At 34.9% G+C, this 13,153-nt stretch overlaps 2 protein-coding genes across 2 annotated transcripts; one reads left to right on the top strand and one right to left on the bottom strand.

Annotated features, from left to right (window-relative positions):
* The first annotated feature begins 1,009 nt into the window (after nucleotides 1-1,009).
* Nucleotides 1,010-5,196, top strand: LOC143541219 (large ribosomal subunit protein eL19y-like). The gene is made up of 5 exons (XM_077034098.1): nucleotides 1,010-1,169; nucleotides 2,470-2,592; nucleotides 4,371-4,684; nucleotides 4,899-4,963; nucleotides 5,052-5,196. The coding sequence occupies exons 1-5, from the start codon at nucleotides 1,058-1,060 to the stop codon at nucleotides 5,074-5,076; spliced, it is 639 nt and encodes a 212-aa protein (XP_076890213.1). The 5' UTR covers nucleotides 1,010-1,057; the 3' UTR covers nucleotides 5,077-5,196.
* Nucleotides 5,197-11,134: 5,938 nt separating this feature from the next.
* LOC143541197 (putative galacturonosyltransferase-like 7) lies at nucleotides 11,135-12,332 on the bottom strand. The gene has a single exon (XM_077034080.1). It carries the CDS (start codon nucleotides 12,329-12,331, stop codon nucleotides 11,264-11,266), a length of 1,068 nt encoding a protein of 355 aa, XP_076890195.1. The 5' UTR covers nucleotide 12,332; the 3' UTR covers nucleotides 11,135-11,263.
* Between the last annotated feature and the right edge of the window lie 821 nt (nucleotides 12,333-13,153).

The following is a 13,153-nucleotide window of genomic DNA, read 5'->3' as shown; positions in this document are numbered from 1 at the left end:
TCCCAAGGACACGTGGCGCAAAGCAATTGGAGGAGGCCAACAAGGCCCTAATTGGGTCTGAGCCCAATCATTGGAAACCCTAGCACTATAAATACCACATCAACTCCACAAGGAGACGCACTCTCAATTACACAGTATTCAGCTATATTAAGCAATACACTCCAATTTCCTTACTCTCATATTATTATCTTCTCCTACAAACACTTATTCTCACACCGGAGGGTTACCCCAAAGAGGACCCCTCTGTCCCTTTCTGAGGGGTAAGTTTACGGTGCCGTTCATTTTGTAGGTGGAAGAATCCAGATCCCAGAGATCCATCGGTGAAATAGCATAATCACACCCGAGGAAAGTAGATCGTCTACCAGTGAGTCGATCCACGTCTCTTCAACTGTCGATTGCACTTGTGATTTTAACTTTTGCATGTATCTCAATCATACATCTTTTATTTCTTACAGTACCGTTGGAGAAGTAGAATATATAGGTTCAATAAAACAAAACAATGACGCTTAATAATAATTTAATGAATATCTAAACATATCTGATAGCTTATATATAAAGAAACAAACATGTCAAATATAATAACCTTTAGACATTATTTTATAACCAAAGCAGTCATTCCATCTCTGAGCACCATTGTCACGGTGGGCCGCACAAACTCAATCATAGCCAACCCACCACCATATTTGGTGCGTGGATTTTTTTTTTAAGGAATTAGAATTTCGTGGATTTTTTTTTTTAAGGAATTAGAATTTGAATTGAATTTGGAATTAAAAATGGAGTGTAATGTTTGAAAAATCAATAATGTTTTAACTAAATCCTTTACATAGACTGGATCGTTTACATAGACAATTTTCTTTGAGGTCCTGAGGGATGAGATTTTTTTTTTTTTATTATTATTATTATTATTATTATTATTATTATTATTATTATTATTATTGTAGCAAAGCCCATTGGGTCGTGATTCATCAAAAAAAGCCCATTAGTTTGGATAGTGAGTGACTAATAAAACGCTATCCGGAGTCCAGGAGGCCAAACCCTAGCCTAGCCGTGGGAGGAAATGGTGTCGCTGAAGCTACAGAAGCGGCTGGCCGCCAGCGTCCTCAAGTGCGGCAGAGGCAAGGTGTGGCTCGATCCGAACGAAGGCAACGAGATCTCCATGGCCAACTCTCGTATGTCTATGTTTCTCACTCACTTATATTCTAATAATAATCAGTTATTCTTATCTATTTCACCTTATTACGCTTTTGTTTCTGCATCTGCCCAACAGAGATATTCGTAAATTAACCTATTACATTTAATATTTTTGTGAATACACTTATTACTTGCAATTTGCTGATGTATCCGCCGTAGGGCTGGCAAAACAGAGACGACACGCTTAACACAAGTATCAAACATGAATACGACTCTGTTAACTAGTTTATATCTCATGTCTATAACAAAGTTTTAAGTTTCGTATACCAATAAGGAGAAATGATGGAGCCTAGCTTACTAATTTCAATAATATATAAAACATAAAAAAAATCACATTGTGTACTTTTTTTTATTAATAGGTTTAATCATGTCTTAAACATTGCCCAATTGGTAGCCCTATCTGGCATACAGTTATGTCATTTGCTATCATTGTTTTGATTTAAGATATATTATTATATTGGTTATTTTCATTGATCAGCTATCTGAAAAACCTATTTAAGATCTGTTATACCGTCTGTATCGATATTGTCATGAAAGAATCAGTTACTGGTCACATGTTAAGCTTATTACTCTCTGTTTACGCATCTGATGAACATTTTGGTGACCTGTTATACTTATCTGTACTGCTGTAATCCTGAGAGAATTTGTTATTGTTTTGTAATGGAGTCTTGTTACTTGTTTTTTATGCATCCGGCGTTCAGTTTTGTGATTTGATATCATTACATGCATAGTTGTGAACTTATTATGTTATACTTAGTTGCAATATGCTTGTTTTCGTTGTTCGGTTGCCATCCTTTTCTAATTGCACTTTATTTAGTCATTACAAGTTCTTAATGTTTAAATAGGTTTTTTTTCTTTTCATTTTGTTTGTGAAAGTTGGTGTTTTCATTTTACAAATTTCTGTTTTAAAGTATTGGAGATTGCAAGTTATAGCAAGTTGTGACTTTTAGGCAGTGTTAGTATGCGGTTTTGTTTGGAAACAGTATTGTTCTGAAAAAAGGGAGAGCAAGTATTCCTCAATTTTTTTGTCTGTTTTGCAAATTGGTTTTTTATAAATGGGAAAGGTTGTATTTGGGTTTACACTTCAGTATTTTTTGAAAAAGGAAGTTAAATCTTAGTATAGAAATACTAAGTCTTATCTGTTTCGCTTAACTAGGATGTAATTTCTTTTTTTTTAATTGGATCATGATTGTTTCATGTATTTGTTTTGTTTGGGTGGTTGTGCTAAATATATTTTTAAATGCTTACTGTAAGTTTTCATTTTTTTAATGACTGTAGGTCAAAACATCAGGAAGTTGGTCAAGGATGGTTTCATCATTAGGAAGCCAACAAAGATTCACTCCAGATCTCGGGCACGTCGCATGAAAGAGGCCAAGAGAAAAGGCCGTCATTCTGGATATGGTATTTTCTTTTTTGAGTAAAGTGCCAAACTCGTCCTTGTGGTTTGATCAATTATGGGACTTTCGTCCAAAAAGTTTGTTTTGTGCTACAGGACCATTGAGGTTTCCTTTTAATTGCCAATTGCATCCAAATTGCTATTCTTTTGTTAAGTCAGGGATAAAGCGGTCTTTATAGTATACTTTAGTATGTTAATTATTTTTTAATCATTTAATATTAATATTTAAACATCTATTTATTAAACTTTAAAGTGGGGCCCGCCACCCTTTTATAATTCATCTTCTCCACAAGCACAAACCCACACCACCTGCACCTGTGTTTCGTGTTTCAGACAGAAATCTCCGGCGACTTTATCTATGGCGACCTTCTCCAGCACCTTCTAACAAGCCACCTTCATTTCTCTCACTCTTGCTTGCTCTGTCTGTTAAAATTGGCGACATAAACCAACACCACCATATGAGAGTGGAGCACTTAGAGCCGGACAAAACCACCATCTCCGAGAATTTCACCGAGGGCGAATCTGTCGGTGGCGGAAATTTCACCTAGAGTCAGGCGCTGATGGAAGTTTTGACGGAGGTGGTTAGAGAGCATAGAAGCATAGCGTTAATGAGGCTAAGAAGGGGAAGAGGCAATCTGTATTTGAACACGAGTTTTCATATTCACTCCATTTCGCAAAGAAAACGGGAACACACACGGGGGCAATTTTTTAGGTTTACGATGGTTGCTTTGCCAGAAATCGGTTGAAATAGTGGTGTCGGCCAGCTGTAGGTTCTCGATTCTCAGGTGGTGGTGGTGGTCTGTTGGTTTATGTCACCGATGCAAACAGAGAGAGCGAGCAAGAGTGATAATTTAAAGTGACTTGACATGAAGGTACCGGAAAAGGAGGCTGGAGATGAGGTCGTCTCAGCAGGTGGGGGGTTTATGCTTGTGAAGAGGATGAATTATTAGAGAGTGATGGGCCCTACTTTAAAGTTTAATAATTAGATGCTTAAAATATTAATATTTAATCATTAAAAAAAATCAAAATACTAAAGTAAACTAAAAGGACTGTTTTACCCTCGAGTTAACATAAAAATCTTACGGAGTTTGCAATTTGGATGTCATTGACAAAAATAGGAAACCTCGATGGTTCTGTTGCACAAAACAAACTTTTTGGATGAAAATCGCATAATTGATCAAACCACAAGGACGATTTTGGCACTTTACTCTTTTCCTTTTTTATAATATTTGTATGCATTTAGGATAGAGACTTACAGCCCAATATATTCTTGACAAAGTAGCCTGAACATAGATTCTAAGGATGTGTATTAGAGCATAATTTTTATACGTTTTTAATACTTGCACAGTTGATGTTTTTGAACATTTAAAATAATGTATATTAAGGTATACTTAAAAGAGCTTTTTTATTTGGTAAACAATCTTGGGTCTAAGTTGGAGCTCGCTTATTAGTAAACAAGCCCAAGCCATACCAAGTTCGGCTAAGCTTGCGAACCTAAACTAGCCCATGGCTTGTATAAACATAGTCACATAATAAATATTATAATATACAAAGTTATGATAAAAGCCTAAATAGTTTATATTTTATTATTTACATATACATGATAAAATGCTTTCTTCACTGTTTTATTTATTTAACAAGTATTAGCGATCCAAGATTTAGATTCAAACTCTTTTAGTTTTGTTTACATATACCTTTAATTCAAAGAGCATTTAGCTCTTTGTTAACTGGCTATAATTTTTTTGATAAGCCTTTTAAAGTTATTTACAAAACCGATATATAGGTAAACGTAAGGGTACCCGTGAGGCAAGGTTGCCAACCAAGATTCTTTGGATGCGAAGGATGCGTGTGTTGAGGCGTTTACTGCGTAAGTACCGGGAGTCAAAGAAGATTGACAAACATATGTACCATGATATGTACATGAAAGTTAAAGGTAATGTTTTCAAGAACAAACGTGTGTTAATGGAGAGTATTCACAAATCAAAGGCTGAAAAGGCCCGTGAGAAGACATTATCGGACCAGTTTGAAGCCAAACGGGCCAAGAACAAGGCTAGCAGAGAAAGGAAATTGGCTCGAAGAGAAGAACGTTTGGCCCAGGTATAGATTTATTAATTATACCATTATCCAATTAACCATAGGGCTGTAAAAGAACCAAACCCTTAACAAGAGCTTGTTCGTGTTCGTTTGCTAAGAATTTGCCTTACGAACGAACGGTTCACGTATTTTTCTACGTATTTGTTCACTTAGGAAATGAGTTTTAAGAGTTTTCACCTAACTTTCTGTATTCTTTTTAATAATTATTTTTAATCAGGGTCCACAAGAGAGAGCCCCTGCACCTGCAGCCTCAGTTGCAGCACCTACTGCACAACCTACACAGTGAGCTCTTTTTATTTTTATGATTATTTTTGTATATTTATACACTTTATATTATATGAATTATTAATGGGATTTATTTACTTTTTAGGACAACAAAGAAATCAAAGAAATGAGTTTTGTCTGCAATTTGTGGATTAGTAGCTTTGGTTTTATTTATGATATGTATTCTGTCAAGGGAAATTGATACTAATGATTCTATGAATTTTGTGGATTATTTCATCTTTATAACCCATGCATGTGGATTATTTCTTCTTTCCAAAGCGTGCATGTATGAATTAGAGTTGATATCTTATTTGACAAAATATACGCTTGCCGATCTACAATCTTAACCGACCAAACCTGTACCATCGTAGTTGTCTGGTTGATATCTTCTGTTAAAAGAATTGAGTTATCTAAGCTAAAAGTGCGTATCAAAACCGTTCTTTTAAGAACTGACATGGTTTAGTCTTGATCTGATTTGGTGATAAGTAATTAGTGTTAGAAATCTTGTGAAACCGGTTAAAATATCGTGGTCCGGTTAAAATTTGGTTTTAAAGTATTCCAGTCTTAACTGTATAGCTTGTTCGGCGTGCTTTCTGATAGCACGGCATGCTTTTTAATTATAAAAATCACAAAAAACATGTCCGAGTTCATTTTAATTTGATCGAAATGTCGTATGTACAAAACCTAGAGAAAAAACAGTGTTAACCTTTTCTTATGCACACTTTGTTTTTTACTTTGAGAAGTAATTTTCTCACGCCACGGTGAGAAAGCACACCCTGACTTCAAAGTACAAGTTTTATACATTAAAAAAATAGTTTGATCATTCGTAAAAGTAAAGTTGTTTCACATGTGCTTTATCTTTTGTTATTTTAAGAGTTTAAAAAACTATAGAACATAACGTTGAAGGTAAAGACTTTTTTTTTCCTGAATGACCAATGAAAAAAATCCAATAGGTAACCCAATGATAAAAGGCAACCTTATACGTCCGCGGTCGCAGAAGCAATATGTAGCCCAAGCTTTGCATCTTCTGTGTCGAGAAATACCCGTCGCTTGAAGACCCATTGCGGTAAAACCAAGTTAGAATCGAATTTGACCTTAAGACCTTGCGGTAAAACCCAAACTTCACTTCACCTCAAATTTCGGTTCAGCTAAAGCCCATTGGCCATTAAGGTAATGATTAAGTGAACAAAATTAATGTATTTGATTTTTTTTTCTTTAATATCATATTGTTTATGAAGTGCCAAATATTTACTACATCAAGCAACGCCATATTTAACCCTAATCTAATCTATTTTTCCTATGTGTTTCTTTTAGGAGTTACTTAAGAGGGTTGGCAACTTCTTAGCTTTGGAGTTTTATAGTACCTACACCATTAATGTCACTAAGAAAGTAGCTCAAAGATAATTGCCTTTACTTTATATTGTATATTTTCTCATAGTTTAGACAACAAGTTTGGCAAATCTATTCGCATATAAATAATAATGACATTAGCGACATTAAGCCCAAACCATATAATATTTTTAAAATAAAAATCAAGAGTAAAAACTATATTTATGTATTCACCGGTGAATACAAGTAAAAACGAATGTATTCATTGATGATTAAGATTATACGATTTTTTTTTAAACTGTAAATTTCTTTTACCTTATAGAACTCAATCTCAGAACCTTTAGTTAATTAAGAGGTTTTGCTTTGCCATTGAGCCACAAACACCATGACTAGAAACTAGAGAATATTCATACAATAAAAAGACGTTTTCATAATTATTGTAAAGTCGTCTTATATTCATCAACAAATACACAATTAGAAACTAGAGTCTATTCATTCATTATTCATTGGTGTAACTATATATACAATAAATGTTTCTGCCTAAATGTGAAATATCACCACACAATTAGAAACTAGAGTCTATTCATTCATTATTCATTGGTGTAACTATATATACAATAAATGTTTCTGCCTAAATGTGAAATATCACCTTATGGGAAAAAAAAACTTCACTAAGTGATTTGGCGGTTATAATGTGCTTCTCATTTTAAAAAAAAAAAAAAAAGACACGATTATGGGAACACGTTTGTGTGGGCGCACACGCGTGAGTAAGTGAGAGAGAGATAGCCAACCAATAAGTCAAATTTCAGATTATTAAAATCTAATATCCCATTAAATAAAAACAATTCAAAGTTAAGTTATAATACCACCCATATGTTAAACGATTGTGTGTGTGCCATTTTATTTTCTTTTGGTATCGTTAGTTTCTGAAAATGCTTTCATAAAAATATTTTTATTTCACTTTTTAATTTCAAGTTGATTAATGAAATTTATCTTTAATTATTGTAATTGTGTTTTTTTTTAATTAATGAAAATGTGGTTTTTATTTAGGAAAAATTCTGAAAATAAGCGTTTATGAAAACAAATTTCAAGTTTTAGGTATCATTTGCAAAAGATTCCAGAAATAGATATTATAAACTAGTCGTGACGAGTATATTTTGATAACACACGAGTAGCTTGTAGAACCAATTAAAACTTGACACACGTCCTTAAACTAACCGTAACGAGCACGTTCACTAATCATTTACTCGTCACAACTAAATAAGTTTTATGCCTCCTAATCAATGCCCACGAGTAATTCATAAGTCCTTTAGTCGCATCGACTAGTTTACCAGTTTACATTCCCTAAACGAGTAGTTAACTCGTCGCAACTAGTTTAACCTTGCAATCTACTCGTCGTGACTAAAGGACCTATGAATTAATCGTGAGCGTTGATTACGAGGCATGAAACTTATTTAGTCGTGACGAGTAAATGATTAATGAGCGTACTCGTTATGGTTAGTTTAAGGACGCGTGACAAGTTTTATTGGTTCTACAAATTACTCGTCATGACTAATTTATAATACTTATTTATGGAATTTCTTGCGAGTGACACCTAAAACTTGAAATTTGTTTTCATAAACACTTATTTTCGGAATTTTCTCTCTATTTATATATATTTTTTAATTTAGTCTTGGTTAATAAAAATTGTTAGGGTTGAAGTGGGTTCCAAGTTGCTCAAAATCCGTAGTGGCATTTAATAAACGTGTTAATGCATATTTGTCTAGACAAATTGGGTGACAATTTCATACGTAACAAACAAATCCCAATCTAGTAACACGCAATAAAAAGAAGCGCAAAGTGCGGACTTAAAACGGGGTATGTTTATAATATATGATTACAATTTACGAGTCAATAAAGAGTTATTCTGATTGTAATAATGAGTATCAAATCATATTGTGACATGTGAAATACATGTAGATGACCATTTTATGAGATTTGTACGGATGATTCTTGCTGTTTTATTGTAATTCGTGCATTGCTAGTAGTAAATGTGAAAACAACCACTGTAAGATGGTGGAATATGAATATGGTCCCATGTGTTGAAAAGCGAAAGAGAGGTAGATGGCATGGCAGTTGCTAGCTGTAATTGATGTTGGGGGCTACCTTGCAAGGGCATTTCGGTCATTTGTTATTTCCTTTGTGAACCTTACAAGGTGTATCCCGTCGGGTAACAATCGTTGCGCCTAAAAATAAATATTTTTTTAAAGTTAACAATATTTCTATGATAAAAGGATACACTATCAGCCGGACAGCCACAATAGATGGCACAATAGTACAAAACAGACCGACACATATGTTACATAGGTCATGTATAGGTACGTTCACTCACACGTCCTCAATCCATCAAATATGTTGTATGTGTGCCCACACATGATCTGTGAGACATCCACAAACCATGAAAATATGAAATATCTTAGATGTGTGCAAATAAACTTCCACACATGCTATGATATCTTCATCAGGGGTATTATCACCATTCAGCTCTTGACGCCTACAAGAAGAAAGTGGTTGCTCAAACAAATGGTTGGGTAAATGTCTTCGAACAAAAATGGTTACATTTTAAAATGTTACAATTCTTTTTATGGTAACACACAATGGGCTACCAAGACCTTCGAAAAGAATTATCACGGGCCCCAACTTAAAAAATTATCACCGGTTTATACTTTTAACCCCTTGAATGTCATCTATCCATCAAAAGCTGTAATTTATCTGGGTCTTATTTGTTTGCAGCTTTTAATGATAGGTTAATAAACATTACAAGTGTTGTTTAGATGATTCATTAATAATTATTACTGTCGTAAGATTAGAAAACGTTAATGACGGCTGCCAGCTCATTAATCACAATTCTTCTATATCTTGTAAAGTCAGCATAAATATAGTCAACTCTAAGATACCAGGCAATTGGACAATGTGTGCATATATTCGTTCCTTGGAAAAGTGTTTTGGAATACGTTTATTTATGTATTACAATTTTATTTTAATAATTATAGCCTAAGATGTATTGACCGATAATAATTACAATTTCGATCTGACCAATGACACTCATAACTTTATTTTTGTTGACAAAGGCTATCTCATTCTAATGAAGAAGTTGCTCATCTGACCTTAACTTTCATTTATGTCGTTTCAAAACAATTTACAATATTATAATTGATAACAAAGAATAAAAAAAATCCAATTGTTTAGTATGAGCCGACACACTTACCTTTCTCTTACAAGGAGATTATCTTTGGCAACAAAAGTTAAAGTTATGAGTAACGTGGGCATACTACTAGTATGGATTATTACTAAAGGGCTCTTGGACTAGTGTTACCAAGGTGTTGGATAAAACTTTATCTTTTTATTTGATGAAAGTTCAAATCTCGTAGGTGATGAAAGAATGTGTAATCCGTTAAAAAAAAATAGTATGTATTATTATCGACTGCATGTAATACTTTAGATTATTAAAATCCAATTATGAATTGTAATTGTTTGGATAGATATAATTTGATTTAAGATAATCTAATTATCTTGGGATCAATCTGATGTTAGTGTTTGGATTATTAAACGAAAATAATCACGTTTTTTATTAACAATACAATTCGTGTATTAAACAGGTCAACACAACACAATCCTTTAATAAACGGGTTAATTTGGACATATCCATTAACACGTTTAGTTTTAAGTTATTTAGAAAAAAAAAACTTTTTTAATATTAGATAAGATCGTTTAAAATATTTAAATGTGATACTTTTGTTTATTTTTACTTTTACCTATTGAGCATTCATCTATGAAGTCATAGACTAATTTTACCTTATGTTCTGTTCTTCACCTACTATTCATTTCAGTAACTTTACTCACTACACCCAACCACCCATTCTCACCGACAACTCGAGAACAAACAAAAATAATTAGAAAGGAGCACCCATCACGATTTACATATAAGGTTCATTTCATAGAGGGCATTATGGTTTAAGGCTGGCTAGCTATGTGTTATGGTTAGTGGTTGGGGCGTTTCTCGTGAGTGCCCTGCCATGCACGACAACGCCCACATGAACACCACCCCCTTGGGTGTGAGATGGGGCGTAGGGGCTCCACAAGTGTTCGACACCAACCACATCATAACTTTCTCCTAAACTCAAAAACTGTACCTTTTAAATGAAGTTTATTTGATTTTTCTTTCTTTCAAATCCGTCCATTATGCCCCGTATAGGGCTATACAGGGGGCCTATACGGAGGGTTATAGGGTCCTATACGCCCTGTATAATCCTATACGGGGGCCTATAGATGGCTGTCCCTAGTAGGACCCTATTTTTACCTTCTTATAACTTATTTTTGAAAAAAGTTTTAAGTTACAATATTATAACTTATCAACTTATCCCCCTCACATAATAAGCAAACCCAAACACCATTTTAATTTTTAAAAAAGTTATAATTAGACTAAAATAAGCAATCCAAAACAGCCTAAAGTTTAAGATCTCAAAATCAAAACATTGTTTATTAGTCCACCCACTCTCCTTATGATCCATCTCAAAACAGTATTTCACATGAGAATCTCACTCACCTCTTAACATATATAACATTTTTGTACATTTACTTTCTCTGTATATATGTGACACCACCCTATGTATGTCATCAAGATCAGGGTTCTTGCTAAAAATCACTCAACAATGTCATTCAACAATCCCACCCAAACCAAAAACCAAACTAAAACTATAAATCTCATCATCATAAAAAAAATCCACTAAAATTCTAAAAACAAGAAACAGGGTTCTGCAATCTGCATACAAACTAAATTGTATAACATCTCTTAAGTTTTATTATCAGAATGCAGCAGAATTAATGGAATAAAATACATATGCCCAACATAGCATAAACTCTATAAACCCCTCAACATAACAAAAAACCAAATACTAACTGTAACATAACCAGACAATCATGAAAACATTCACTGGAGAAATTTACCAATCACCAAGACGGTCGATACAGATCGTACGGAGCCCATAACGCATCCAACGGACACGGTTCTTTCGAATCAAGCCTTAACCACGGTTTACCACTACCACTCCAATGCAGCAGACTCACCGGCCCCGGGTGCAGATCACGACAGCTGCCCACCACATTATCCCCACCTAACCCGTGCTGGTTCCACCCGTGATCAATCGGCGCCACATCACCCGCAAACACTAGTAAAAACGGCGGTAACGATCCCAGCTCATATATCCGATCATTTTTCTGAATCTCCATCCACTTTTCAATCCGTTTCGTGTACCCGAACCGTCTCCATTTCGCTAAATCGATAACCATCACTCCGGTATTGAAGTAGCACGGGCTGCGGTTGGAGAAAATCGACGAGTAGCGGTGGTTCGACCAAAACCCGGGCGTAAAGTATTTGGTGAAGTTCGCGTGGCAATACTCGGGTGCCCCGATTGTTTTCTCGCCTAAACTTGTCCCCCAAAGCTTTGCCACATCATCCACCATGACCAAATCGGAATCTAGATAAATCACTCGCCGGACGCAGGGTTCGAGTACTTCCGCAAGGTAATTTCGGGCGTAATTCAAAGGCTGCTCCAATGCTTGTCTCACCGAGGTCGAAATCAGCTTCCGGACAACCTCCAGGTCAAAATAATAAACCTGAAACCTCAAATTCGGAAAAGTCGAGGAAACTAAGGTTTTGAGACTGGTATCGGAAACCATAAAGTGAAAGAAAACACTCTCCGGACAGGACGAGTGTTGCAGTACGGAGTGAACGGCGGCGATTGAGCCACGTAGGTACTCGAGATCTAGAGTTAAGGCGACGTGAACACGAGACGGGTCGCAAACATCGCCGGAATCTGTAACCGGAACACATCCGGCGGCGTTACGGAACGTTGACGCTTTACGGAACGATGACCGGTGATGCGCGGTGGCCGGAATCTGACGGATTTGATAAGATCTAATGGCTTCAGCAGGATGAAACGATTGGAGTGATGGCGCGAGGATAATCATCAGCAATGCCGCAGATATGATACCTGAGAATCTTATCATCCATTGCATCTTATAATGTAGCCCGGAAATTGGGAATTAGGGTTCCGTCGGCCACAATTGAAAAGTGAAGCAATCAATCGATTGAAAGTGAGAATATTATTAAGAATATTATCAGAAGAAGATGCTGCCGTGAGAAGGAAGCGAGCTTCTTCTGATGCATAAGGTGACGACACTATGCGCCGACAAGTAAAGGTGTCGGTCGGTGAGATTATGGAGTGTGCGGCATCTTGACGCCGGTGGAAAAGATTCCGTCCCCAATCTTCGCCGGAACAACGAAGATGAGGATGAAGAAGTCGGGTTTTTTTTTTAATTAATTTTTGTTATTTAAATTTGGAGGTCTGGTTTTTGGATTTGAAGATTGAGCGGTGACATCGTTTATTATTATGGTGCTGAATCAAGATTTGTATAGTCTGCATTTATATTTGTTTTTATTTTTATTTTTATTTTAATGTAATGTAATAAAAATACGTGATAGCATAATAATAATACAATGCAATATTACTATAATATTATGTTAGAATCTCTGTAATACACAAGCTAGTTAAAAAGATACATATATATATAAATAATAGGGTAAGGTTAAAATGAAAATCCATTTAAGTTGTGAAAATTCTATGTAACATCGTTTTTTTTTGTTACATGTAATATATGTTGTAACATTTAATACAAAATATTAAAAAAAATGTTTTGCTATTTTTTAACATTTTTATATATGTTTTCAAGAGAGAGAAAAAGTTATATTTATATTTACATTTTTTATTCACTTTAATTGTGGACCACAAGATTTAAACATTAATTAAAAACATGTGGTTGAGAATGAGTTTCTAGAGT

This window comes from Bidens hawaiensis, unplaced genomic scaffold (genome assembly GCF_021521415.1).
Source record: "Bidens hawaiensis isolate Kalapana, Puna unplaced genomic scaffold, B.hawaiensis_p1.1 tig00012474_1, whole genome shotgun sequence".
In the NCBI taxonomy this organism is placed as follows: Eukaryota; Viridiplantae; Streptophyta; class Magnoliopsida; order Asterales; family Asteraceae; genus Bidens; species Bidens hawaiensis.
The sequence above is the reverse complement of the archived record's forward strand: the minus strand, read 5'-3'. Positions and strand labels throughout refer to the sequence as shown.

Bases quoted from the DNA above. Each gene is read 5' to 3' on its own strand.
- LOC143541219 (XM_077034098.1), top strand. From the start codon at position 1,058: ATGGTGTCGCTGAAGCTACAGAAGCGGCTGGCCGCCAGCGTCCTCAAG. The intron at 4,685-4,898 runs GTATAGATTTAT...ATTTTTAATCAG, and splicing joins GAGAAGAACGTTTGGCCCAG to GGTCCACAAGAGAGAGCCCC. The intron at 4,964-5,051 runs GTGAGCTCTTTT...TTTACTTTTTAG, and splicing joins CCTACTGCACAACCTACACA to GACAACAAAGAAATCAAAGA.
- LOC143541197 (XM_077034080.1), bottom strand. From the start codon at position 12,331: ATGCAATGGATGATAAGATTCTCAGGTATCATATCTGCGGCATTGCTG.